Source organism: Trachemys scripta, chromosome 2 (genome assembly GCF_013100865.1).
Source record: "Trachemys scripta elegans isolate TJP31775 chromosome 2, CAS_Tse_1.0, whole genome shotgun sequence".
NCBI classification, from domain to species: Eukaryota; Metazoa; Chordata; order Testudines; family Emydidae; genus Trachemys; species Trachemys scripta.
In genome coordinates, this window is record NC_048299.1 from 1227464 (window position 1) to 1254673 (window position 27210).

General features: G+C 54.4%; 1 protein-coding gene across 1 annotated transcript; it reads left to right on the forward strand.

Annotated features, from left to right (window-relative positions):
- Positions 1-808: 808 nt before the first annotated feature.
- On the forward strand, positions 809-26779 carry LOC117871870 (zinc finger protein 205-like). The gene is made up of 4 exons (XM_034759637.1): positions 809-886; positions 16051-16175; positions 21300-21426; positions 24714-26779. Exons 2-4 carry the CDS (start codon positions 16152-16154, stop codon positions 25712-25714), a joined length of 1152 nt encoding a protein of 383 aa, XP_034615528.1. The 5' UTR covers positions 809-886; positions 16051-16151; the 3' UTR covers positions 25715-26779.
- Positions 26780-27210: the final 431 nt, after the last annotated feature.

The following is a 27210-nucleotide window of genomic DNA, read 5'->3' on the forward strand; positions in this document are numbered from 1 at the left end:
GACGGGGGGCCGCCCACAGCCTCCCAGCATTCGAGAGCACCCCGGGTTGCTGTCCAGCGTTCTAGAACCCCGCCGGGCTCTGGAACGTTCAGCCTCCTCCCCCTTTACCCCCCGCCTGGGGGGCCCAGCGAGGGGGGTGCTCGGCACCGTAGCAGCGAAGAGGGGAGGCCAGCAAGGAGTGGTCCCCATGAGGGCAGGGGGGGGTGCGGCACGGCCGGAGGAGCCAGCCAGAGGCGGGGCATGGAGCGGCCGGAGGAGGAGCCAAGGGGGGACGTGGCCAGAGGAGGAGCCAAGGGGGGGCACCTTTTTTATGTTTGCTCCCCCTGCTCTTAGAACCTGGCTACGCCACTGGTCCTGCCGGCAGCAGGTGTATCTTCAAATGGCACGGTCTGGCTGATTTCACCCACTCTCTGCTCAGCCCAGCTGCCCCCTGCCTCTGCTGCGAACCGCCTCGGAGCGGCCTGGAAGCCGGACGATCTAGCACAGAAGGACGGTTTCTCTCTGGGAGCAGGAATCTCATTGTCCAGGAGCTCGGGGGACGTGCAGATGGAAATGTGTTTCTGGCGCACGCCGTTAACATGGTTCCACTGATGGGCTGATGTTACCGTCGGCCCGCGGGGCACCAAGCCAGGAGTGTGCTGGCCGGACGCTCAGGAGAAAGACATGCTCACAGGTAAATGGCGTCTGATGGGGCAGGCTCCCCGTTAGCTAAATCACTTCCTTTGCCGGCCTTCCTCCCTGAAGCCCAGGCTGTGCTAGCTCGAATGCTGAACCCTTTCACAGCCATCAGCTGTGAGGGGGAGTGCCGATGTGGGACTCATGGAGTGAGGAGAGCAGCATATCAAAGTCTTGAGGGTTCACCACATGTTGCCTGCTCAGAAGCCAGGTAGGCCTAGTTGTTGGGTCTTCTGAGATGAGCTTCATGTGATGAGGCCACGTCCCTGTTTTTTGGGCAAATCCTGGGACAGAATACCCTCCGTCACTGTAACTAACTGTCTCTTAGGCTGCCCCCCCACTGGATGGGAACTGCTCCACCTGTGTGTCACAGACCCTATCTTGCTGAGATTCTCCTTCTATTCAAGTGTGCTTGTGGAGTGGGCTGATCTCAGTTCTATACCCACTGGGGCCATGGAGTCCCAGGTGGGGAGCAGGGGGCAGCATTCTCACAAGTCCCAGTTGGCCTTGCGTCTGTGCAATGTTTCTTCCCCTCCCTCCCCCCCCCCCCCCAAAAAAAACAACAACGTTAAATCCAATAGCAAAGGGCGGGTGGGTGTAACTGCTAAAGCTTTATCAATATGCCGCAGTTAAATGGAGTGGCCATGCGGTGGCACCAAAGCCAAAGAAAGCAGCCGTGCTGTACTGCACGGGCACCGACACCAAGAACCATCTGCAGATTGCTTCACTCGGTGTCAGAGACAGCGAAGTGAAAGACATTCTGGGCCCAGAGGATAATCTCACTTGGCAGCGGGGTGTCAACGCTGAACTCTGAAAATCTGTTATTGCCTCTCAGATTATAACGAGCTATGGGATTGCTGTTGTGTGCCCGTGGAATGATCCATGCTGTGTGTAGCAGACACACTGGGAGATCAGTTTCGTGTGCCTGCTGCCCATAGTACTTTCCCCAGCTCTGCACACACACTCACAAAAGTTGTCAGAATCTGAACAATTAAAAACTGGGGGGCATCTCAGGAACCCCTGGGCCAAGTGACCCAATTTGCACCACTCACTCTAGTCTGGGCGTCCTGCTGATATACCAGTTGTAGTTAGATGAGGCCCGGAAACATAAACATATCAGAGGCCCAGTATGAGGCCTAAGGCCTGAACTAAAGTAATGGTCAAGACTTCGCTAACATAAAGCAAAGTGAAGCTGTGAGCCAAAGGCAGGCCCTGCTCAGAATCTGGCAAGGAAAGGGCTGATGTTGCAAAAACACACATACCTAAAAGGTCCTGGACACTAGAGATATAAACATGTGCCAGGATGGTACTAAGAACACTCTGATACTAGCACATTCCACACAGATAACGAGGAACAGGCTGCCCCATCCTAAAGACAGGGGGGAAAGGTAATATGATGGATGGGGTTGTTTTGATTGAACCAACATGTACAAGGTGAGAGGTGGCACCTTACTACGTAGAGGGGTTGTACCTCAATACGTCAGGAGTGAGGTGTAACTTGTTTGTACCTGTGTATAAGAATTTACCCCTGAGGAGTTGTCTTGGTCTGGCCTAGGGGGCAGTGGTAAATCCCGTCACTAACTGAGCCGGTCCATTGTCAGGGAGCACATATGTACTAGCACAACTGTAGACATCTGATCCGGGGAGCTAGAGACTGTTTTGTTTGGCAATAAACCTGGCCGGGTGCCTTCGTACCTTATCGGAGTCTGTGGTCATTGGAGTTTCTCTGGGGGTCTGCTGTGCCAGCGATCTGCAGAGCCGGGGCAGCACACAGAGGGAACACGCACACAGCCGACTGTTATCAACATTGGATAGAGCAGAGCACCACACCGGGGACATCTGACAACATTGGTGACCCCGACCGCTGATCTGGTGAGTAAGCGAGCTGTCCGCTGTAGGAATCGCGATCTAACATGACAGAAAACCACAAGTTAGGGAACCCCCTTTTCCCTTCCCTTCCAATCCCCACAGAGTTTGATAACTCGTGGACCTACTGAATTGCCAGGAAAGGGGGGCTGTATGAATTTAAAAAAGAAAGTGGGGAAACGGACTGGCATATGTAAGGCAATGGTAGAAACAGAAACTCTAACGAATAATAATACAAGTAGAAAAGCTAGGATTTCGCAATTAATGTCCATGGCAGTACGATGGCTTAAACAGCACGCCGACATACTGGCCAGGCAGATAATGGAGAAAACCAGGGAAGTAGAAGAGAGAACTAAAGCCATGGAGGAAGCAACCCAGGCAGTCTCTAAATTTGTTAGTCTCTAAGGTGCCACAAGTACTCCTGTTCTTTTTGCGGATACAGATTAACACGGCTGCTACTCTGAAACCAGGCAGTCGAGCACTGGAAAGCCCAAGCTCTTTTAACAGGGCCCCAGGCGCTCCAGACTCACGATCTGCTCGAACAGATAAAGCAGGAAAACAAAAAATTGGAGACAGCTGTGGAGAACCGGCAGAAGAAAAAGGTACCGTCCCCTGTTGCTCAACAGACTTCAAGTGCTTTTCCAGTCCCCGGAGGATGGGGGCAGAAATGGAAACAGGTGGCCCTGGCTAAATTAAAAGATGGAACATGGGACGACTGGAATGGAGGCTGCACTGGGGACATGTGGAATGCCCCAGGTGGATCATCCTCTCTTGACCCGTGGGCAGGGGCCACCACACCACAACCGCCGCCTTATGCTGAGAACCTGGTTTTGGACAAACCCTCCCCAAAACCTAGATCAATTCCTGTTAAACAGGGAAATGGGAGAGAAAACCCTACCGCGGAACCTGACCCTCACACCCCGCCTACACCCCACAAACAGGGGTTCCACCTCCATTGAGGTTATGGAACGCAGTGGAAACTGCAACAAAAAAAATAACAGATACTTTAAAACAGCCAGGGCCCCGTGACAATGATGCAGAAAGGGAAATGGAGGCACCCAAGTGCCGTACAGATATACCGCAGCCACCTCGAGCAAGCGGCTTACCAGCCAGGCTCAACACTTTAAAAATTGGTGAACTAAGTCCGTTAGCTGGAGCTGTCAGCCCCCCGCCTTCTGAGAATTTTAACGAGTTTATGGCCTGGCTACATAAATGCTCGCAGCTGTTAAAAGTGGTGGGAATTGACATGTTATAGGAACCAATTCTAGTACAAACCCTGTGGGGACCACTGAATTGTCAGACCTTTGGTTTTGATGATTATGTTACACAAATGGTTAAACGTGGGGCTCAAAAGCATTTTAAGTTATCCAGTGAATTAGCTGCACTTAAAGGAATTACAGGAATGCCAGGAGAGGTCATGGAATGAACAGAGGTAGAGGAGTAAATCGAGTGAATGGGTGTTGCCTGGAGTTCTGAAACAGGAGAATCTAGATCTTAAAGGAGAGAATGAGAAGCTGTGGGCACAGCTACAGGCATGTATGATTGGCAAGGGCGTCTCAAAAGGAGGAAGAAAAGGCAGTGATGAAGGTGGCCAAGGTGCCTGGTTTGGCGTCTGGATTGAATGATCCAATTGTTAGTAATTCAGTAGCGTAGGACAGCCCTCCCTGCAACTCGGAATGCGTTTTCCAGCAACCCATTACAATAGATGTCTGGGGGTGCCCCCATTTAAGCATCCAAGTCAGGGATGGGCTTGCAGATTTTCTGTTGGACACGGGGGCTGGAATTCCTATAGTAAAAGATGTATTTAATGTCCAGTCGTGGACTCCATACAAATACACAGCATATCAGGAACTAAGCAAACATATGATGTTAAAACCCTCCCTCTCCAGTTTGGTGTACATACCATTCAGGAGAAGTGTGTTATTGCAGGGAGAGAAAATCTAATTGGGGCAGAAACTATCAAATGATTGGGAATAATCCTGGACTTCCCAAACATGCATATCAGACAAAGTCTCACTGTGACAGGAGAAACAAACAATACTAAGCTGATCCCCATGGGACGGCTACTCAGACGGTGAGAGCAATAAAGCCTAAACTGTCACCTCCTGCGCCGGAAAGCCGGGAAGGCTGGTGGGCTGAGATTCAAACCATCTGGGCAGCGGACTCCCTAGATACAGGAGAAATACAAACCTCCGTTACATTGGAAGGAGACACCCCCCATACATCAAACAATACCCGATACCTCAGGAAGCAAAAGAATCTTTAAGGCAAGTTATAGAAGAATTGGAAAAACGAAAATTTATTTGAAGGTGTTCAGTGCCTAATGCAGCACCAATCTGGCCAGTTAAAAAACCTGATGGAACATGGAGATTAACTATTGACTATCGGGGGTTAAACAGAACTGCCAAACGGGGGGCACCGGTAGTGGCAGCTTACCCAGAATTGTTGAAGGTACTGTAGTAACCCCTGACATGAAGTGGTTCTCAGTACTCGACGTGGCAAACGGCTTTTGGAGTTTACCGTTAAACCCAGAGTCTCAATACAGAACATCTTTTGTATTCCAGGGTATGCAATATTGCTGGAATGTTTTGCCTATGGGGTACTGTGATGCACCCACAATATTTTATACTGTAGTTTTCATGCTGTAGAGAAATATGCTAGAGAAGGAGGGACTGTTACAGATGGGAAGGATTGTCCAGTACATAAATCACATTTTAATAGTCAGTGAAACAGAACAGGAACATGAAGCGTTAACGCGGCAGTTACTGACTAGCTGCCAAGCGTACGGCTTGAAACTTAACCCCTCTAAATCCCAGATGACCCAGAAAGAAGTGCAATATCTTGGAATTCGACTCAGTACAGGGAGAAGGTCTGTGGACAAGGAGAGGGTGAAGTGTATTGTTAACCTCCCTATGGCGGTAGATACTAAATCTTTGCCATCTTTTTGGGGGCTCACTAACTTCTGCAGAGAATTTCATGGCTGGGTACGCAGAGAAGGCAGGTCCCCTGTACGAGGGACTTAAAAGACCACAGTGGATCTGGCCAGAGGAGGCAACTAATGCATGGGAAAGCCTGAAAGAAAGGGTTAATGGAGGCACCTGCCTTGGCCACCCCAACAACGAATTCCCCTTTGTATTGTACCCGAGTGTTAAGAATTTCTGTATTGTTCGTGTGCTTACACAGGGTGCTGGTGCTGGGGAGAGATTCGTTCCTTATTATAGCAGGGCATTAGCAGGTCCAGACTGGGAACGTGTGAGCAAACTGCTCTTGCTGCCAACTGGACACTACAAAGAGCTCAGGCAATCATCAGAGCAAGCAAGGTGATTGTAAAGAGTCACCAGGCACTGGGAAAATTACTAAATCAGAAAAATCTGTCTAAAGGACGTGTGAGAGTAGATACGGCCATTCAGTGGGTCTTTGCTCTCATGTTCGAGAATGTTCAATTGGTCCCACTAAAAGAACCTGAAATATCTGGACGGAGATTGACTATAAGCGGCCGAGAACATGTTTGTGAACCCCAACGGGAATCCAAAGCGCACCCTGTCTTTAAAGCAACCCCAATTGAATAGGTGATTGGAAAAACCATTTGCTTTGTGGACGGCAGCTCATATTACACCGAAGGAAAACAAGTCACTGGCTTTGCAGAGATTTGTTTAACTGGAAACCTGCAAAGAGTTAACTTCTTCCAGTACAAACTGAGCAAAGGGGGAACGCAGTCTGCAGAAGTATCAGCGGTCTTAGACGTTTTAGCTAGAATGAGGAACAAGCAAATGGAGCTAATAATAGGGAATCACCATCTACCTACCATGGTGGAATAGTGTAGGTTTGACAGGAACTGACGGATCCAAAATTAACACAAGACCTTATGGCAGCAAATAGAGCAATTGGCAGGGCGGTATCAGGAGATCTGGATGGTTAAAATAAAAGCCCATAAGAGGACAGGTCCACTGAAAAAGGGAAATGAACAAGTAGATAAATTGACTAAGGAAGCAGCATTCACTGGAACACTGTGAGAGCCCACCCCCATGGCAGTAACCACCTGGGCACAGGCAAAACAAAAACAAGAAAGTGAAGAAAACGACCAGAAAGTGCTTCGGTTTTTACAGGACCTGCAAGCAAACGATGACTCAATACAGCAATGGATAGTAGAATGCCCCTCACAGGGGCAGGGGGGCCCGTTGAGAAAGGAGGGAGACCTAATTCTGGCAAAATCAGAAAATGACTGGGTCCTGGTAATCCCTCAGCAGATGCAGTACCTCCTTTTAGGATGGGTGCATGGTTCAATTGTGGGAGGTGACTCAAAACAGGAAGAGGCATTAGAAAAACTTAAAAAACTGGGATGGTGGCCTGGAATGAAAGAGGATTTAAACCTGCATATTCATAGCTGTTTAACATGTGCTAAGCAAGACCCTGCTAGAAGAAAAAGACATGAAGAGTTAATGCATCAAGTGTTAATAGGCCCCCTCCAACATTTACAGGTTGATTTTGTTGGACCCTTGCCCCTCTTGTATAAATAGGGGCATTGCCAACAGATCGAGGGATGTGATCATTCCCCTCTATTCGACACTGGTGAGGCCTCATCTGGAGTACTGTGTCCAGTTTTGGGCTCCACACTACAAGAAGGATGTGGAAAAAGTGGAAAGAGTCCAGCAGAGGGCAACAAAAATGATTAGGGGGCTGGAGCACATGACTTATAAGGAGAGGCTGAGGGAACTGGGATTTTTAGTTTGCATAGGGTTACTATATGTCCAGCTTTTCCCGGACATGTCCGGCTATTTGGTAATCAAACCCCTGTCCGGGGGGAACTGCCAAAAAGCCGAACATGTCCGGGAAAAATACCACCGGCCGGGCACTTCCCCTCCCGCGGCTGCTGTGCTCCCTATCTTGACTCTTCTGCTCTGTTTAAAGCCGAGCTGCCCGAGCGCTACCAGCTTCGGGCAGCCCCCTTGCCTCCGGACTCTGAGCCGCCGGCGGGGCACTTCCCCTCCCGGGCTCCGGGGGTGCAGGGTCTGAAGCCCGAGCGCTACCGGCTTCACGGTTTGCCGGGCAGCCTCCAGACCCTGCACCCCCGGCTGGGCGCTTCCCGTCCTGGGCTCCAGCTGCGCTGGGGAAGCGCTGGCTGGGGGCGCAGGGTCTGGAGGCTGCCCAGCAAACCGTGAAGCCGGTAGCGCTCCGGCAGCCCTTTTCGCGTGGCTGGGAGCGAGGAGGGGAATGCGGGGCGCTCAGGGGAGGGGGATGGAGTTAGGGCAGGGACTTTGGGGAAGGGTGGAGTTGGGCAGGGCAGGGGGTGGGAAAGGGGCAGGGCCAGGGCCCCGTGGAGTGTCCTCTTTTTTTATTTTTTAAATATGGTAACCCTAAGTTTGCAGAAGAGAAGAAGGAGGGGGGATTTGATAGCTGCTTTCAACTACCTGAAGGGGGGTTCCAAAGAGGCTGGATCTAGACTGTTCTCAGTGGCAGCAGATGACAGAACAAGGAGTAATGGTCTCGAGTTGAAGTTGGGGAGGTTTAGGTTGGATATTAGGAAAAACTTTTTCACTAAGAGGGTGGTGAAGCACTGGAATGGATTACCTAGGGAGGTGGTGGAATCTCCTTCCTTAGAGGTTTTTAAGGCCCGGCTTGACAAAGCCCTGGCTGGGATGATTTAGTTGGGGATTGGTCCTGCTTTGAGCAGGGGGTTGGATTAGATGACCTCCTGAGGTCCCTTCCAACCCTGATATTCTATGATTCTATGATACTACTCCTAGGGGAAACAGATTTTTGTTGGTAATCATGGATAGTTTTAGCACCACACTGGTGATGTCTGACAACACCAGTTTTCAGGCCAGTCTGGGAATGGATGTGAATTTTATACTTGGAGAAATCCCCATTAACAGTCACTGCTACTCAAGCAGAACTATGGTGTAGCAATAGTGCTGCCCATCAAGATCATATGGAAAAAGCAGACACCAGCCTCTCAGAGTGTCAGCTGAACTTTGGTTTCTCTGCCCACAAGAGAGTTTCAAACTAACAGTGAGCGGTGAAGAAATGGAAACATTAGACTAAAATAATAAAAGAATTCCCCATGGTAGGGCCGGCTTTAGCAAGAGCGGGGCCCGATTCCTGGGGGCGGGGCTTGCAGCAAGCCCTGCCCCCAGGAATCGAGCCGCACTCCGGCCGGGGTCGCCGAGCTTGGGTCTAGCCCAGAGCCGCTCAGCGGCCAGAGCTGCGCTGCGGGGGCCAGGCCGGACCTGAGCCGCGCCGGCCGGGCCGGACCAGACCCAGACCCAAACCGCGCCACGGGGACCAGGCCGGACCCAAGCCGCACCACGCCGTGGGGGTCGGGCCGGGCCAGACCTGAGCCGCACCGGGCCAGACCCGAGCCGCACCGCGGGGCCGGGCCGGACCCGAGCTGCGCCGCACCGACTGGGCTGGACCCGAGCCAAGCCACGCCGTGGGGGCCGGGCCGGACCCGAGCCGAGCCAAGTTGAGCTGTGCCGCGGGGGCCGGGCTGGAGCCACGCTGGCCGGAGCCGCTGGGGCCGGCGTGCTCGGCCGGAACCGGGGCCGGACTGGGCCGCACCTTCCCGGAGCCCTTCTCGCGCCCCCCGCCACCCCAGCTTACCTGGTGCTGCCTGCCCGCCCCTGCTTCTTTTCAGACTTCCCGCGAACCTCTGATTCGTGGGAAGCAGGGGCGGGCCGGCCCTGCCCATGGGTTAATGACCACCTTTGATCACAGACTCGGACGGCATGGGACAAACTTAGATTTTAACTTTGGGAGGAGAGGATGCATGTGCCGATGCATTTAATTATTTGCATTCCTTTCCTCCATTTTAAGGAATACGCACGTAGTTACAACTGGGTCTCTTTTTGAACCGCATATGGATTAAAAACCTGGGAAATTTAACATTCTTGTGGATTCTTAATTGCACCTTAGCAGTGACTGTTTCCTTTCTCTCACCTCTGTGGCCAGATACAAATTCTTTGCGTGGTTTACTGCCCTCCCTCTTGTGTTAGCCTGGGATAACTGCATGGAATCAAGCGGAGTTACTGCATGTTTATGTCCCTGCAACTGACAGCAGAATCTGGGCTTGTGTTTGTATACAAACATCTCAAGGCCCCATTGCTTGAGTGTCCCTTGCTGCAGCGAAGCAGTGGGATAAACCCAGGAGGCGTTACTCAGATCTCAGCCAATAGAACTCCTCTCTTACAACCTAATTTGGGGTTGAGGAGTTCATAAAATTGAAGCTCTCAAAATGACGGTAGGGCTGGTGCATACGTTGCAGTATGGTCTATCGTATCACTTTCTTCTTGTCCTTCAAATCACTGCACGTTGGGCTCCAGTGGCCTGGAGATGTCGGAATGGGACAGGGTCACTTTATCGTTAGTTAAAGGGTTACTTCTTTTTTTCTGTTGGTGTAACCACTCGTACAGCAGGTCAGTGTTTGTAAACTCCAGGTCCTGCTGCATGGGCAAATTCCCAGGGGCAGGGAGACTGAGTGAAATCTGAGGCCAGATTGTGAGCTCAGGGGCTAAATCTGGAATAATTCTGCTGCAGTGAGGAGTACTATAGAAATGCCCTGTCAACACCAGTGGGGTCACCCCTGATTTAGAATCATAGAAGATCAGGGTTGGAAGAGACCTCAGGAGGTCATCTAGTCCAACCCCTGCTCAAAGCAGGACCAAGCCCCAGACAGATTTTTGCCCCAGATCCCTAAATGGCTCCCTCAAGGACTGAACTCACAACTGGGGGTTTAGCAGGCCAATGCTCAAACCACTGAGCTACCCCTCCCCTCAGTCTGCTTCATATCCCTTGTGCCATTTTGACAGCAGAAAGGAGCCACCAACCGAACAGAACTGGCCCCTAGGGAGCTAAGTCTAGCATAAGAGGGTTCCCTGGCCAGCACTGAGCAGCTGAAAGGGCTCTAAGACAGTCCCCAGCAAGGGAACGTGGCCAGCCCAGGGAGGGAATGTGACCAGGAATGCCTGGTGCTCCGGCTAGTCATGGCTGACGAATGGCCCATAGAGGGTTGCTGCAGGCAGAGCAGCCCTAAGGCTGCTCTAACTTGCCTGGAAAGTGAAACGGTGGCTTCCAGTCACTTCTTTTCACACCACACCACCAGCACACACAGGAATGGAGAACTGGAGCCTGGGTGAGGACCGCCCTCCCCCCCCGCCGTAGCTGGCCCAATGTGGGGAGTAGCTGGCACCCAGCACCCTCCAGATCCCCCCTTCACGGCCTACCCCTAAGTTCATGGGTTTTGTTTTAAATGAACAGGCAGTAACGACATAGCTTGGGAGGTAGAATCCCTGCTGGTGCGACCTGTATGCAGGGGCCGTGCTGCGGCCTGTTCCGTTTCCTTCGGTTAGCTGAGTTCCTCCACAGGTAGATTCTCCATCCCTGCGCTTGCCCTCACACAGTGCCTGGGTCGCCCTGGCCTGTGCACCATACTGGTCGCTCTTTGAACCATGCCAGCCACGAGGGCAGTGGGGCCCACCTGCCCTGAACACTAAAGAGAGAGCCTGGAGGGTTCTCACCTTCTCTTTCAAGGGCAGCACCTTGTTTGCTTGGCGGTGGGTTGGCACAAGGCAAGACTTCAGAGGAGCCGGTCTCATTTGTTAACAGAAGCCTCTGCATCCCCGGTCAGGTTTCCTGGCTGATCCAAGCAGTTAGTCAAAGTTCAGCGCCCGTGGGAGGTTCCCGTTGGAAGGAGAAATGGCTGGAATCTGAGACGGGCATTGATGCAATCTTGGTTATTTACAAGGAAAGAACCAAGTCCTGCTTCTCTGAATGCAGGAGCAACCAAGAACAGAAGGAGCAGGTTCTTACAGTCCCCAATCTCTTAGCCAACAGGCCCAAAACTCTCTGTAGCTTTCCCAGGGACACATACCGTGCTCACTGGTTCCTGCTTGGCTTTCTTGCTTTTTGCCACTGCATCTCTCTCTGTTCTGTGGGTTCTCAGTTTCTGTGTGTTCTGCCTTCCTTCAGACAAAAACACACACACACACACACATGGCCACAATACCCCCACCCACATGGTGCCACTTTCTGGACAGACTCGATTAGGCCTTGTTGTAGACGTGGCCCCTTGAAGTGTTCCTTGCAACTATCTGAAGGGTGCTTTCACCCCCCCATCTCAAAGAGGTTTGTGCTCCAAGCAGTCACCAGTCCACTCAGCATAACTGGGTTGTAACTGGAACACATCTTGGTCAGGTTATTCCATAGTTGTCCATTACAGGATTTCTTGCACCTTCCTCTGAAGCAGCAGGCGCTGGCTGCTGTCAGAGCCAGGACCCTGGGTTAGATGAATCTGCGTTCCAATGATGGCAAACTTGACAACAGAATGATGGTGAGACCACCTAGAAAAGACCTTCTGAAAAACTACAGAGAGGCAGTATTGTTTAGATGTCAGAACATGGGGCCAGAAGACAGCACTCCTGGGTTCTGATCCTTAGCTTGCTGCATCATCTTGGCCAATTCACTTAATCACTCTGTGCCTCAGTTTCCCAATGTTTGGAACCTGTTTTGAGATCTTCAAGCGGAAGGAATGATAGAAACTGGGAAAGCAGGAATGACCAATGGAGACAGACATGTCATAAACAGCAGATTTGACCTGAATTTACAACATGGTCTGGCTGAAATAAAGGCCAGACGAAGGAAGGCGATAGACTTTGTCCATACAGCTGTGGTGCGGGCACCCCTGGAATGTAACGTTCAGTTTAGGTACTGACAAATGGAAGTGAGTTTGGAGCACAGCGACACAAATGATGTGGGGATTGGGATCTGAGCAGTGATCGACAGAGCAGGACATGTGCCATCTGGCGAAGTGATCGCTAAGGGGAAACGTAACAGCTGACGTAGGCTGTTAGCCCCCAGGCAGGAGAGTTGTTCGACGTGGCGCATGCTGCTACGAGCACGAGAAGTGAGAGGAAGTTCAGGAAAGGAGAATTTCAGCTGAATGGCAGGGGAGCCTTCCCGACCGGCCCTTTGAGATAGTCTCCCAAGGGACAAAACTGGAGAAACACTGGTGAAGTCTGCAGGGAACAGCTCTGTGTGGGCAGTGCCATGGCTGGACGGCTCCAAGGGTACGTCTACACAGCAATTAAACACCCGCAGCTGGCCCGGGTCAGCCCACTTGGGCTCACGGGGCTCGGGCTGTGGGGCAGTAAAATTGCCGTGTAGATGTTCGGGCTCAGACTGGGGCTCTGGGACCCTGCGAGGTCCAGCTTCCAGCTACATATCACCAGCTTCCTTTACCTCCTGGCCTCTCCAGCTCACTGGCCCTGTCTCTAACATTGCTGAAGTCTCCGCCACCGCCTTCCTGTTCAGCTCCTCACTCAAAAACCCTGGGGCCACCTGAGTTCTCAGGCACTCCGCTAACTCTGAAGGGGTTTACAGGAATGCGCCGGGTGCCTTGTCCTCCAAGACAGTTATTCCACTTGGCTGCATTTACTGTCCGGCCAAGCGGCTGCTGGGCTTTCCCAGGCGATCGGCAGCCCCCATCACTTCCTAGCGCGGCTGCCGAGTGAACGCACCGACCAGTACAAGATCTGCGGGACCATCTGTTTCCTCGCTCTGTAGGCCCGAGGTTCTGAGCCCTCTCAACGAAGCTGTTGACTGGGTGTAAGAGGGGGAGCAATGTGCCCAGATAAAGTGGGGTGACTGAGCTGGGTGGGGGGGCACCTTCCTCTTTGAGACCCTGTCCAATCTGACAAGGAGGCTTGGCGGATGGTCTGTAGGGTCCGTCTCAGCACAAGGACGTGCTCTCCATGAGATATCATCTCCCTAAGGCTTTAGGGCTTCAAGCCCAGGCCCAGGGAAGGTGAAGCGAGCAGCAGCATCTCCAGGAAGTTTTCCTGCTGACTCAGCCTCTGGTACCAGAGGGGGCCTAAGCTGGAGTGGGATCGGGGCCACCCTTTGACACGGGGCCGACCTGGGGGGACGCAATGAGAACATGGCACCTGCCCTTGCCCTGCCCCTTGATGTAGGGACTCTGCTCCCGCAGTGGGCTCCCCAGCTCCTTATGCCGATGGTGCCCAAGGGCTGAGCGGGGCGCAGGCTTGGCGGGGGGACGGAGTCTCCTTGCACTGTGGCCTCAGTGACCCCAATGACAAAACTTCCACTAACTTGGGTGTGTTGTACTTAAAGTACTGCACAGGATCTTTTCAGGGGGAATAAGGCAGAACGCCACATTTATTAGTAATACATGTATTTATTAACACTGTATTATATGCATATAATATATTACACTTACACTCACACACACACACACACACACAAACACACTCCGTCTTGTTGTTACCAATTAGTTGCTCCCCTTAACTTTACTGGCCAGGTGAGTTAGATGGGGGAGGGGGTGGAGCCGGGCTTCTGCCGATCCGGATCGATGCTCCCATGTTGACAAGACGAGACCCGGGGTCCTCTGCAAGACACCTCACTTTTATAGCAGCTTTCCTCTTATGCAAATCTAGACCAGATTTAAACTCTGTGTCTGTGTCCATTGGTCCTTTGTGCTGCTTTTTTTTGAGTGTTGTCCCAATGCTGCAAAGAGGGTGTTTCCAAAGAAGGTGCTTGCTTCTAACCCCCGAGGCCGTCAGTATGTCTGCTTGTCTTTAATGAGCCAACTTGACACGTTTTATTGTCCTTGGGTCTGGCTCCCAGCCCCTCTCCAACAGTTGAGGCTGTCTGGAGGTGCTGCTTTCCATGCCTTGCTCATTCACACCTCATTCATTCAACAGGGCAATTGATTAAGAGTGGGGGGGAGAGCTCTTGTTCTACTGCTAGCAAAAAGAAATTTTTCTTCTATTTTATTTTATCCTTAGGGGCTATAACATTATACCAAGGGCAATGCAAAGTTTCTAAATGAGGCTTTGATACAAAGTTCCATGAAAACAGAGGTCACACGTGGGTAGACCCACCACAAGGTTATATGAAGAGGCACAATGTAAAGTCATATGAAAATTATCAGAGATTGATCTACAGGTGGGGCCAGAACCCCAGGCAATGAGGAACTGGGCCTGTCTTAGGGCTTGAGCGTTGGGTTCATAACCACAAGCAGTTACTCAAATGTCAGGTCGGTGGAGAGAAGATCACCAGGAAGCCAGGTCCCGGGGGCCGATGGTTAAGATAATGAAAAACAGCAATAGTAACGTCTTGCACCAACAGTTTCAAACCTGTGAAGCTACATCTTAGACACCTAAATACACATTTAATGTATATTCTAAAGATAATTGGTCAGGCTTTCTGCAGAGCTAAGCACCCAGCACTCCCACTGAGAATGGGTTTGGTCCCTCTGGAAATCAGCCCACTCTCAGATAAGCTGCCTGCAAATGTATTCAGGGGCCTGCCTGTGATTGGAAACTCTGGTCTTTTATCATCGGTGGGTCCCAAAGCATATTACAAGGTGGGTAAGTATCATCAGCCCTGTTTTATAGGTGGGGAAACTGAGGCACGTGAAAGGCTCCTCATAGTGCTAAGGTCTCAGGGCACCAGGGAGCTGAGGCAGGAAATGTCCATGATTTGGCAGCACTTCTAGGCCCACAGCTAGAGGCCTCCGCACAATAGTGACTTGCACAGTGCATCGCACCCTGTGGAGGTGGGGTTGAAATATGAGCTCAGGAGATCAGGGCAAATCCCTGGTCTTATCCCCAGGCTCGTTAATGTCCACATCAGGGAGCTGGGATCTAGCATTTAGGTCTCATCTGAGCGATTCCCACACACTCAGAGGTGCTCCAAGCCGCCGGCTCAGTTCTGGCCCCAGGGCCCGCTCCGGCAGAGGGGCGAGCAAGTGCAGGGCCGGTTCCAAGGTTTTGGCCGCCCCAAACAGCCAAAAAAAATTTTAAAAAGTCGTGAGCGCGATCTGCGGCGGCAATTCGGCGAAAGGTCCTTTGCTCCGAGCGGGAGTGAGGAACCGTCCACCAAATTGCCGCCGAATACCTGGACGTGCCGCCCCTCTCCGGAGCAGCCGCCCCAAGCACCTGCTTGCCAGGCTGGTGCCTGGAGCCGGCCCTGAGCAACTGGGACAGAAACGGGTGCTTCTGCAGCTCCTCTCCCCATCCAGTGCCCAGCTCTCAGCTCCGGCCCAGCTGGGAGATGTAGTTTATCCCCTCTTCCCGTAGGAAGCCGGGGAGGGTCTGTGCTGGGGACTGCGGCTGGCACACACAGGCATCCCACAGCAAGGCCTGGGCAGAAGAACTACATCTCCCAGCGTCCCCCTCTAGCAGCAGCCCACGCGGCCCCTTCCTGTGAGGTTCTTACAAAGGGAGATGGTTCTGATGTAGGGAGATGCCCCTCTGATTTGAGGACCATATCGGCAGAGCGGGATTTGATCAGCCAAAGCAGTGACCATCTGAAGCTCTGTTTGGGGTACTCCTCCTTGTCCCCCTCACTGGCTCTGAGGACCACCCCCTTCCCCATATCCCCTGCCCTTGCTATGAGCTGTGACAGCTAATCTTCCCCAGTCCTGTATCCATCAGCTTGTGGAGCGGGGCAGTGGGCGGCCTGCGCCGGCTGACTGGGAACTCGCTCTTGCAGTCACATGAAAACGTGAGCGATGGAGGCCTGCGAGGTTGAGAGATCTGGGTGAAGGTTGCTGACCGGCTCCCAGCCCCGGACACCTCGCATCACCTGCCGACATGTCTGAAGGGCTCTCTCGCAAGGTAAGGGTTGGGTGTACGGTCAGACCCGAGTGGCTTGTGGTTACTGGTCTCTGTTGGACAGTATCAGTGCCCGGGGTTCCCCGTGGCCATTCCCAGTCGTCTTAACCGGACACTCCAAGCTCACCCAGGCCTCGCCCCCGATTGAGAACAGTCCCCAAGTCACCAATATTGTCCCGTCTCCCCTCCCGGACCGCCTAGTCCAATGGAGCAAAAAGCCATGCCCCTATCTGCCTCCCTTGGCAGCTTTCAGACGTTGGCAGGTGCCAGTCGGTCGTGGCCCCAGCACATCACAGACCAGGGCTGCTGCTCGGCCCGGACGGGGGTAAATTAAGCAACATGTCTGACATGTCAGTAGGTATCAGATTTGAAAGTGCCCGAGGCCAGGGCTCTGGGAGTCATGGCTGATGTTCCCTGGTGTTTAATTTCCATGCTGGGCAGGGGGGTGGGGGATGGAGACCTGGCCGCATGAGCAAGAGCCATTCCTCTGAATCCCCCCAGCATCGCAAGGGTTAAAACAACACACACACATGCACCCCTCGCTCCCCATCCGCACAGCCTGAGAGACAAGACTCGTGTGGTCCCTTTGCCTGTGTTTTAAACACAGATCTCCAGCCCACCAACAGGAGACAAAGAACCGGGTGGCTCAGGCAGGTCTGTATGTAAATCCTTAGCATCAGCTGAGCCTTTCCCTCTCTTTGCTCCTATTATGGGGGTCGGGCACGGCGCCTCCTCAACTCCCACTAGCTGCACAGGAAGTGGAGAGGGGTCAGCACCCCCCGGGGGAAAGGTGCACTTCTCAGGAGCGGCCCCGTTGCCTTCTACCCCAGGGCCCTGACTGGCTTCTCCAAGGCTGTTCTGGTGCTAGCCTTCCCAGAGGTGGGAGCCAAGGGCAGTCTCTTCTGACCTACCTGTCCACTGGCTTTCAATGTTCATCCCTGGATTGATCCCTTGCCATGGAATGACACTTCCACGCCCTGCCCTGCCCTTTCCTCCCAGGCTGGTAGAAACAGTTCAGTGTGTTCTGGCTCTGGGAAAGTGCCTTTCAGCCAAGTCTGTTTGCCATGAGTGGGGCTTTATGTGCAATAGGGACAGGGCACATTCTCGTTAAGATAGATCACAAACGGAGCTTTCCATGGCCTCATAAACATTAGACGTGGGAGGAGAGATGAAAAAGGCTGGGACGGTTCAGTTTAAAATAGAGCTGAATGAGGGGGGATGGGATAGAGGTCTATACATCATGACTGGCGTGGAGAAAGCAAATATTTATCCCTTCACATAACACAAGAACCAGCGTCACCCAATGAAATTAATGGACACCAGGTTTAAACCAAACCAAAGGACATTCTTCTTCAGATGAGCCACAATTAACCTGTGGAACTCATTGCCATGAGATATTGTGAAGGCCAAAAGTAAATCTGAGTTCAAAAAAGAATTAGATGAGTTCATAGCAGATAGGTCCATCAACCACTATTAGCCAAGATCAGGGGTTCTCAAACTGGGGGTCGGGACCCCTCAGGGGGTCACGAGGTTATTACATGGGGGGGTCATGAGCTGTCAGCCTCCACCCCAAACCTGCTTTGCCTCCAGCATTTATAATAGTGTTAAATATGTAAAAAAGTGTTTTTAATTTATAAGGGGGGTTGCACACAGAGGCTTGCTATGTGGAAGAGGTCACCAGTGCACTAGTTTGAGAACTACTGGCCAAGGACGTAACACCATGATCTGGGTGTCCCTAACCCTCCAACTGCCAGAAACATCTGGCACTGGCCACTGTCAGAGAAAGGATACTGGGCTAGATGCATAGGCACCGACTCCATGGGGGGAAAATGGTGGGTGCTGAGCAAGCTGGCAAGCCCCACTGATCAGCGCCTCCCCCCCAGCCTCCTGCACGCTGCAATCAGCTGTTTCGCGCCATGCAGGAGGCTGGGGCTGGGGTGGAGGGAGGAGCAAGGATGTGGTACGTTTGGGGGCAGAGCTGCCCAGAGGATTCAGGGGGCCAGGGGCAAAGCAATTTTGGGGGCCCCTTCCATAAAAAAAAGTTGCACTACTATAGAACACTATATTCTCGTGGGGGCCTCTGTGGGGCCTTGGGCAAATTGCCCCACTTGCCCCCACCCCCAGGCGGCCCTGCTCGGGGGAGGGGACGGAACTGTGCAGGAAGAGGTGGGGCAGGGTGGAGGGGGGACGGGAACAGGCAGGGCAGGGGTGGGGCCTTGGGGGAAAGGGTGGAGTGGGTGTGGGGCCTGGGGCAGAGCTGGAAGTCGAGCACCCCCAGAACTTTGGAAAGTCGGTGTCTGTGGCTAGATGGACCATTGGTCTGACCCAGTATAGCCATTCTTATGTTTTTAATATTCTGTTAAGTAATTGAGTCCATCCATGACAATGAAAAATTGTTTCTTTTTGTACATGAATGGGCAGATCTCAGTTATCGGGATAGGGTGAAATTCACAAGTGGAACTTGAGTGGTGCATAGATCTTGTAGGGCTGAAATGGGATGTAACTGGTCTTTGTGCTGGTCTCTACAGGGGGTGAATTTCACCTACGTTTCTCACCAGTTTTGAACCTTATTCAGTTCTTGGCCTCAAGAATATCCTGTGCCAATGAGTTCCACAGATTAATTAGATGTTGCATTTTTTAAAAAAGGACTGTCTTTGTATCCATTGTAAATCTATTGCCCCCTCTCTCCCCATCCTTTCTAAAGAGAGGTTTCTAATAGGACAGGGGTTCTCAAGGGCTGTCATCACCCCACACACTCAGACGGTGACCTCCAGACCCAAATCCAATACTGTCCCTGCAGCAACTTGCGTATGTAGAAAAATCAGGGTAAGAGATTGGTAAGGAGACAAGACGGGAGGAAGCTTCTTGAATGTGATCTAGTTAATGGCCAACCGGGACCTATGATCAGGTATGGAGCGAATGGGCCAGGCCAGAAGGATTCCTGTTCTAATCCCATTCACTTCACTGGAGCTATCCCAGTGTTTTCCCATCTCCATCATAGATGATAAACTTCCCAAGCTCTCCTTCCACAAAGGCTGGGGGAGATCCCCAGCGGGCCTCTGGCAGGGAGCTAGTGATGGGGATGCGTCGAAAGTCCAACGCAGGGCTGGGATTGTGTCTAGACAGAGGCTCTGCTCTGCACCCACTCCCTAGCTCTCTTTGCTGTCACTGAGAGCGGCTACGGGGGGCAGAAGGGTCTGACTTGGCTTCCATAACGGCAAACCCAGCATTTGCTGCTGGTCAGGGGCCATCTTTTCAAAAGGCAAAAGTGGAACACGTGCAGGAATCCCGCCCCCCTCCATGGCCCTGCCTCTGCTCCGGCTTTTCCTCTCTAGGCCCTGCCCCCTACTCCTCCTCTTCCCCCCAAGGCTCCGCCCTCTGGCCAGGAGAGAAGCCAGAGCGGGGCAGTGATAAGTGATTAAGAACTGTCCAGGGAGCCAGGGCTGCTTTGGGGAGCCCCAGACCCTCCACCTGTCCTGGGGGGGGGGGCCTGAAAGCAGCCCCGGCCCGTGTCCCCACCCCCGGGGTGGGCTGTCGCAACCTGTCTTGTAGCCGTTGCTGTGGCACTGACCTGGAACCTTTGTCTCATTCACCGATGTGACAGCGAGCGGGTGGGTCCCGTGTTTCTCTCGGCGTCTCTTCTCTGCTGGCCGGGTGCAACGGCTCACTTGCCCCCGCGCACACTGAGCCCGCCTCCCTCCCCGCCTGCCCTGGGGGATAAAACGGGTGAAAGGAAGAGGGGCCTGCACTGAGATCTGTCAGGCTGTTTGGGGGAGCCCCTGTTGCTTGGGCTAGTTCAGAATAGGCTGGGCAGAGGGAAATACTCCCCACCCAGTGCTCCTGACTCCTCATTCAATCCTGAATCAGATCAGATGCTCACTCACTGACTCAAGGAACCGGAAAAATTGCTGAGTAAGAACCTTAGGCTTTGGCCTGTTCTCGTTAGGGCTGATGCGGACGGGTCTGTTGCTTTGATCCAAACCGACTTTGCCCCCAAATTCTTGGGCCCGGGGTTGGGAGGAACCCACAGCTCACTGAATAAGACGGTTACTCACCGTAGTAACTCATCTAGTCATAGATTTGTAGCACAATGTTGATCCTGGCACAGGAGCGATGGAAGTTCCCTAAAAGTGGGGGGCCACCATCGTCCAAACCTTGGCCCTGCCCCATCCCCCAAACTCCCACTCCCGCCGCCCCTTCTCCCCGAGGCCCCGACCCTGCCGCCCCTTCTCCCCAAGAACCTGCCCCTGCTCACTCCTCTCCACACCCCCCATCGCTCACCCATAGGGCTGGTAAAAAGGCCCTCCCACTTTGAAAAGTGATGGAGCCATGGTCCCTTGGCTCCCCTGTTCCGACAGCCCTGTCCTGGCATCGTGGCCAAATTCCAGCTCTGATCAGTCTATCCTGCCCCCCTGAATTCCCCCAACCGCTTCAGCAGGAGACAAGACTTCTTACTTCCTGCCCCAGCCACAGGTCCGTGCTGGTGAGGTGAAATGCCTGGAAAGTCTCCACTGTCAGTTATCTGTCTGGCAAGTTGGGAAGGCCCCTGGATGGTTCGCTGCCCCAGGCGCCATCGGGTTGAACTAGAGGGGAACTGGAAAAAAAATCCAGAAACTAGCAGAAGCTGAGTTTTTAAAACATGCGACAGACAACGGCGGAGGTTAAAAAAAGCAGGTCTGATTTCAGTGTGACTCACGGAGCCGTGCGCAGCGTCCTGCTGCCATCTCCCTCGTCTCCCCACCTGGGCCAATCACTCCTCGCGCCGGCCGTTCATAGCACCTGAAAGAGACTGACCCTTCCCCAAAAGACCATAGTCTAATAGACAACACAGGCAATAGGTGGAAGGGGAAACAGAGGCACAGCGAGAGGAAGGGACTCGTACAAATCGCCCAGCAAGTCAGCAGAGGACCCAGGAACTGAGCCCGGTTCTCCTGTATCCCAGCCCAGCCCTCTGTCCATTGAACCAGATCTTGTCTGAAAATTGGATCGTGCAACTCTTGGGAACAGGACTGTGTCTCCCCGTGTGTTTCTTTAGCCCCTGGCCCAATGAGGGCCCATGCGCGATTGGGTGCTGCTGTCCTATAAATGAGACTAATCCGCCCACACGTGCACTCGTTGCTGTTTCAGGTCCCGGTGACGTTTGACGCCGTTGCCGTCTATTTCTCTGAGGAGGAGTGGGAGATTCTGGCAGAATGGCAGAGGGAGCTTTACAAGGAGGTGATGAAGGAGAACTTGGAGACTGTGCTTTCTCTAGGTAAGGCACCAATCTGCCTTCCCTGTACCCGGTTCCTCCCTCCTGTGTTACTTTGGGCCAATTCTCTAGCATTTTGTGTTACTGGCTCGGGTGCGGAGGTGCACACTGCCTTCTAGTGGATGGGACTAGAACAGGCCAACTGTGTGTCTTAGGCCCCATACTGCTAACAGCTAAATGAGATTGTCCTTTAGGGTTACCATATTTCCTCATTAAAAAAAGAGGACACTCCACGGGGCCCTGGCCCTGCCCCCTTCCCGGCCCCAACTCCGCCCCTTCCCCAAAGTCCCCGCCCCAACTCCGCCCCCTCCCCTGAGCGCCCTGCATTCCCCCTCCTCCCTCCCAACCGCGAAACAGCTGCCCGAGCGCTACCGGCTTCACGGTTTGCCGGGCAGCCTCCAGACCCAGCCCCCGGCCGGGCGCTTCCCCAGCGCAGCCGGAGCCCGAGAGGGGAAGCGCCCAGCCAGGAGCACAGGGTCTGGGGGCTGCCTGGCAAACCGTGAAGCCGGTAGCGCTCGGGCAGCTCAGCTCTTCAGCTACACAGAGCTGAGGTGTCTGGGGGGAGCAGCAGCAGCCGCCGCGGGGGAATCCGCCTGCAGCTCGCAGCCTGCGGGAGCCGCAAGGTAAGCAGGGGACTGAGGCAGGGATGCCGGCAAAGCTATTTTTCCCGGACATGTTCGGCTTTCTGGCAGTTCCCCCCGGACGGGGATTTGAGGACCAAAAAGCCAGACATGTCCAGGAAAAACCGGACGTATGGTAACCCTACCTAACTGCCTCCCAGGACTCCACCCCGTACCTAAGCCTCCCTGCTCCTTGTCCCCTGACTGACCCCTCCTGAGACCCTCCCCCCATCCTAACTGGCCCCCTAGGACCCTATCCCCTACCTGTACCCTGACTGCCCCAACCCTTATCCATACCCCCACCCGCTGACAGATACCAGGGACTCCCACACCCCATCCAACCACTCCCCACCCCCTGACAGCCCCCCCCAGAATTCCTGACCCATCTAAACCCCTCTGCTCCCTGTCCCCTGACTGCGCCCTCCTGGGACCCCTGCTCCTAACTGTCCTCCAGAACCCCACCCCGTACCTAAGCCTCCCTGTTCCTTGTCCCCTAACTGCCCCCTCCTGAGACCTCCCCACCCTAACTGCCCCCCTAGGACCCTACCCCCTACCTATACCCTGACTGCCCAAAACCTTACACCCCCAACCCCCAGACAGCCCCACCCCGAACTCCCGACCCATCCAACCCTCCCCCTGCTCCCTGTCTCTTGATGGCCCCCTCCAGAACCTCCCTGCCCCTCTCCGACCCCCTGGCCCCCTTACCGTGCCGCTCAGAACAGCGTGTCGGGCTCCACGCGCAGCCCGACACGCTGCCACGCTCCCCCACGGAGCGCATAGCCTGGTTCCCGCCCTCGCAGAGGGCTGCGGAGCGGCGCGCTGGGCAGGGGGAGGAGCTCCAGACTGCCGGAGGCCCATTGCGAACGGCCGGCCAGCGGCGAATGGAGGGAGGGAGAGAGAGGAGGGGAGTGATCTCAGCTGCAGGGGAGAGGAGGGGGAAGCGGAGGAGGGGCTCTCTCTGGCTGCCGGAGCCCCATGCAAGTGGCACCATCCAGCCAGCTGCCCTGTCAGCCGCACGCACTCTGCATGGGGGGGAAATCCGGACATTTACAAATTCCCCCCGGACGCTATTTTTAACTGAGAAAAGCCGGACATGTCCGGAGGAATCCGGACGAATGGTAACCCTCTTGCCCTTTAGCTCAGGTAGTAGAATATTGTGATTTTGGAGCGGGGGGATCCATGTCATAGCGCCATCCCACCCCCAAATTCCAGATGGCTGTAACAAGCAAACTAGTTAGAACAATGAAGTCCCAAATGGCCCTGGGTCTGTTACAATGCAGGTGTAGAATTATACACGCTCCTTCTCACGTTCCTCCCAGTGACGTTCAAGGAAATTTAAAGATATCTCTCTAGCGTAACGAAATGTCCCCCAACTAAACTCCCACTGCGGGGCATAAGTGGTTAGCCTGAGTGGAAGAAGGGCGTCTCAAGACAGAGCCGGCGTTACCACTCGCGTGATATTATCATGCAGCTTGTGAGATTTGCTGTTCTTCTTAAAGCCCCAACTCCTGGAATCAGGTGGTTACATGAGAGTCTCAGCTTTCCTTAAAAGAAAAAGTAAGTTTCTAGCCCTCCTGGTCACAGAGAAAAGCTCTGCTGAGTTTCTCAGAGACTCCTCAGTCTGAACCCTAAAGCTTGTCATCGTCTTTCTCGGGAAGGCTTCCAGATCCCCAGATGTGGTGTCGTGTCCCTGATGGAGCGAGGGGGCGAGGCCTGTGTCCAGTATCCCAGGGACCCTGCACCTGAGACCCACTTGGGGGGCGAGTGTGTGTCTCACAAGGGTCTGTGGGCAAAGCTGACGGGGGTCCGGTTCTCTTCTCCTAAAGGCTCTGTGGGGAGAGGCAGCCGCAAAAACTGCAGCTTTCCCTGCAGCTCCCAGCTGTTTGCCGCTGCCTCTCCCCACAGCCGCAGCTCCCAGCTTGCCGGCTCCAGCAGCGGCTGTGCAGGGAGGGGGCCCTCCCTCACCATGTGACTGAGCAGGGCCAGCAAACCCTGGCAAAAATCTGGGGAAGCATGTGCCCCCACGTGACCCCCATGCCTGGCCTCTGGCTTCTGCCCCACAGGTGGGGGGGTCTCAGGAATCCAGTCCCGGGCAGGCATGTCTGCTGGGGCTCGGGGCTTCAGCAGGAGCAGGGCGGAAGCCCTGAGCCGCAGCAGGTGAACCCCGTCTCTCAAACTTCTGAAGATTGTTGTCTGCGGCTCAGAGGGCCAGTAAGTTTGGCCACCCCTGGGCTACTATAAAATCTGTACCCAGCATCTCAGACAAAATCCTGGGGGAGCGGGACCATGTTCCCGCGATTACCCCAGGAAGCCCAGGGGTTGAATTGTAGTGGGACACGGTGAGCGATACGGTGGCTGCATTTATAAAATCCTGGGCTCTGAGAGCCAATGCCGTAACCCTCAAACGAGTACAGAAGGACTGGCCACGCTCACAACCGCCCCGGCCCACGGGCTGCGGTTACCCATGAAATTCCCCGAGAACCTTTAGCTAACGCTCAGTGCTAGACCTGCCCCCGCTGGCCGAGCTCCCTCCCACCCCAGGCCGTGAGTGGCCAGGCCAGCGCCCCCAGCAGGGGGGTTTGCAGCACGGGGCCGGAGCAGTGCGGGGCTGGGGCTGGGGCTGGCTGGTTCAGCGAGTCAGTGGCATCATGCTGTATTTGAACCTTTCAGGAAATGGCTTCCTAGGCCCGGCCCAAGAAGCGGCCGCCATCCATCGGGCCGCTGAGCAGTCGCAGCAGCCTAGAGAAGCCCCGTCTCTCCCCAGCTGGGACGCACGTGTCCAGTGGGGCCGCAGTGAGTTTGGGCCGCGGGCGCAGCCTGGCTCCCAGCAGGGGAAGGCTCCGGAGTTCCTGGGCTGCTGGGGAACCGGCTCTGGAGCAATGCCCGACGGGCAGGAGGACACCTCCGGGCTGCAGCCGAACCGCCGGCAGAGCCAGGCCGAGGAGCAGCCGCGCCGGCGCCCCAGAGGCAAGGGCAGCGCGGCCGCGCAGCACCGCCCAAGAGCTGAGCGGGAGGCCAGGCCGCTGCAGTGCCCCCACAGCGTGAAGAGCTTCACCGCGCGGCCCAGGCTCACCGAGCACCTGCGGATGCACTCGGGCGACAGGCCCTTCAAGGGCCCGGACTGCGGCAAGACCTTCGGCAAGCCCTCGGTCTTCGTGGTGCACCGCCACAACCACACGGGCGAGCGCCCCTTCCCGGGCCCGGCCTGCAAGAAGCGCTTCAGCCACCGCTCCCACTTGACGGTGCACCAGCGCATCCACGGGGGCGAGCGCCCCTACTCCTGCGCCGAGTGCCACGAGAGCTTCATCAGCCAGTCCCAGCTCATCGTGCACCAGCGCACGCACACCGGGGAGCACCCCTACCGCTGCCTCAAGTGCGGCAAGGGCTTCCACCAGCCCACCAACCTGGCCGCTCACCAGCGCACTCACCTGGCGGAGAGGGCCCTGCCGTGCAGCCAGCCTGCCCGTGCCTTGCTGAGCCCCAGGGGAGAGCACCTAGGAGGGAAGCAGCCGACGCGGTCGGAAGCTGCTGGAGCCGGCTCCTTTTCAGCCAGGCCTACGTTCCTCTGGAAACTGGGCGACATCCAGCCAAGCGCCGTACCTTCCCCAGCCCCCAGAGCGTGGCACGGGACCATGGAACACCAGGGATCCCTTGGGACAGCCACACTCTGAATGCTTTAATGGCAGCTGCGAGCTTCCCCCAGCATCCATTGTTATCCCACTGCAGTGATGGGGAGGGTCTGTCTCTCGGCCAGACTAACAAGGAAATTCCTAGTTAATCCCGCCAGGGCGTTCTCAGCCCAGCCTCTCAGCATGCCTGGGTAGCATGCATAGGGGGTGGGGTTCTCCGTCACAGCACCGTGGGCCTCTCTGTGAACGGGTGTGAGCACACACATGGTCCGGTCCCGCTGCTCTGATTATTTCTTTGTCTTGCAGAATCATCTAGTCCTAGGTCAGGTGCTAGGCGCTGTATACCACAGAACAGAAAGGCCATCCCTGCCCCAACGAGCTTACTCCTAAGAGAGGAGAAAACAAATGGCTAGAGACAGACAGACAGACAGGCTGGGGAGCCCAGGGAAACAATGAGAAGTACTGGTCAGCAGGCAGCACACCCACTGCCGAATTGGTGTCATGTTTCCTCTCCCACAGGACCTTCCATCTGTCTATGCCCTTTGCCTCCTTTGCTGCAGCGAGCCATGCACACAGGCTCGGGGTCTCTAACTCCTAGCGCTTTCCCCTTCTTGCACTGGTAAGAGTAACGCCCCCATCACTGCAAACCCCTCCCAAGGAAGGGCTCAGTCGTAGTTTATCTGCATTGAGCTCCACGCCCTAGGCCCCGCATTGCCTTCTGCTTGAGCTAGCCAACGTTCGCCAGACGGGGGCGCTGCTTTCTCCTGGGCATGTGTCTTTGAGTCCTGCGGCTCTCTGGGAGGCGGGGGGTGCACTGCAGCTGCATTAGGTTCTCCAGCTGGGCTCTCCGTGCGAGCACCCGGGCGCTTCTTCCACAACCAGTCTGCTGGCAGCCTGTGCTGCGTTCGTTTTTGCTCCCCTCACAACAAGCTCTCTCAGCTCGCTCAACAACCCAAGCTAAAGCTACCTCAGCCCCCTTCCGTTCCCAGCCTCCCGGCATATGGTCCTCTCCGTGGAGTCAATGTACATAGCCCCTCTGCTATGTACATTGGCCAAACTGGACAGTCACTACGTAAAAGGATAAATGGACACAAGTCAGATATCAGGAATGGCAATATACAAAAACCTGTAGGAGAACACTTCAACCTCCCTGGCCACACAATAGCGGATGTAAAGGTAGCCATCTTACAGCAAAAAAACTTCAGGACCAGACTCCAAAGAGAAACTGCTGAGCTCCAGTTTATTTGCAAATTTGACACCATCAGATCAGGATTAAACCAAGACTGTGAATGGCTAGCCAACTACAGAAGCAGTTTCTCCTCCCTTGGTGTTCATACCTCAACTGCTAGCAGAGCACCTCACCCTCCCTGATTGAACTAACCTTGTTATCTCCAGACTGATTTATACCTGCCTCTGGAGATTTCCATTACTTGCATCTGAAGAAGTGAGGTTCTTACCCACGAAAGCTTATGCTCCCAATACTTCTGTTAGTGTCAAAGGTGCCACAGGACCCTCTGTTGCTTTTTACAGATTCAGAC

Coding starts and splice junctions, on each gene's coding strand:
- LOC117871870 (XM_034759637.1), top strand. CDS start 16,152: ATGTCTGAAGGGCTCTCTCGCAAG. Junction 16,176..21,299: donor CTGAAGGGCTCTCTCGCAAG/GTAAGGGTTGGG, acceptor TTGCTGTTTCAG/GTCCCGGTGACGTTTGACGC. Junction 21,427..24,713: donor GGAGACTGTGCTTTCTCTAG/GTAAGGCACCAA, acceptor TGAACCTTTCAG/GAAATGGCTTCCTAGGCCCG.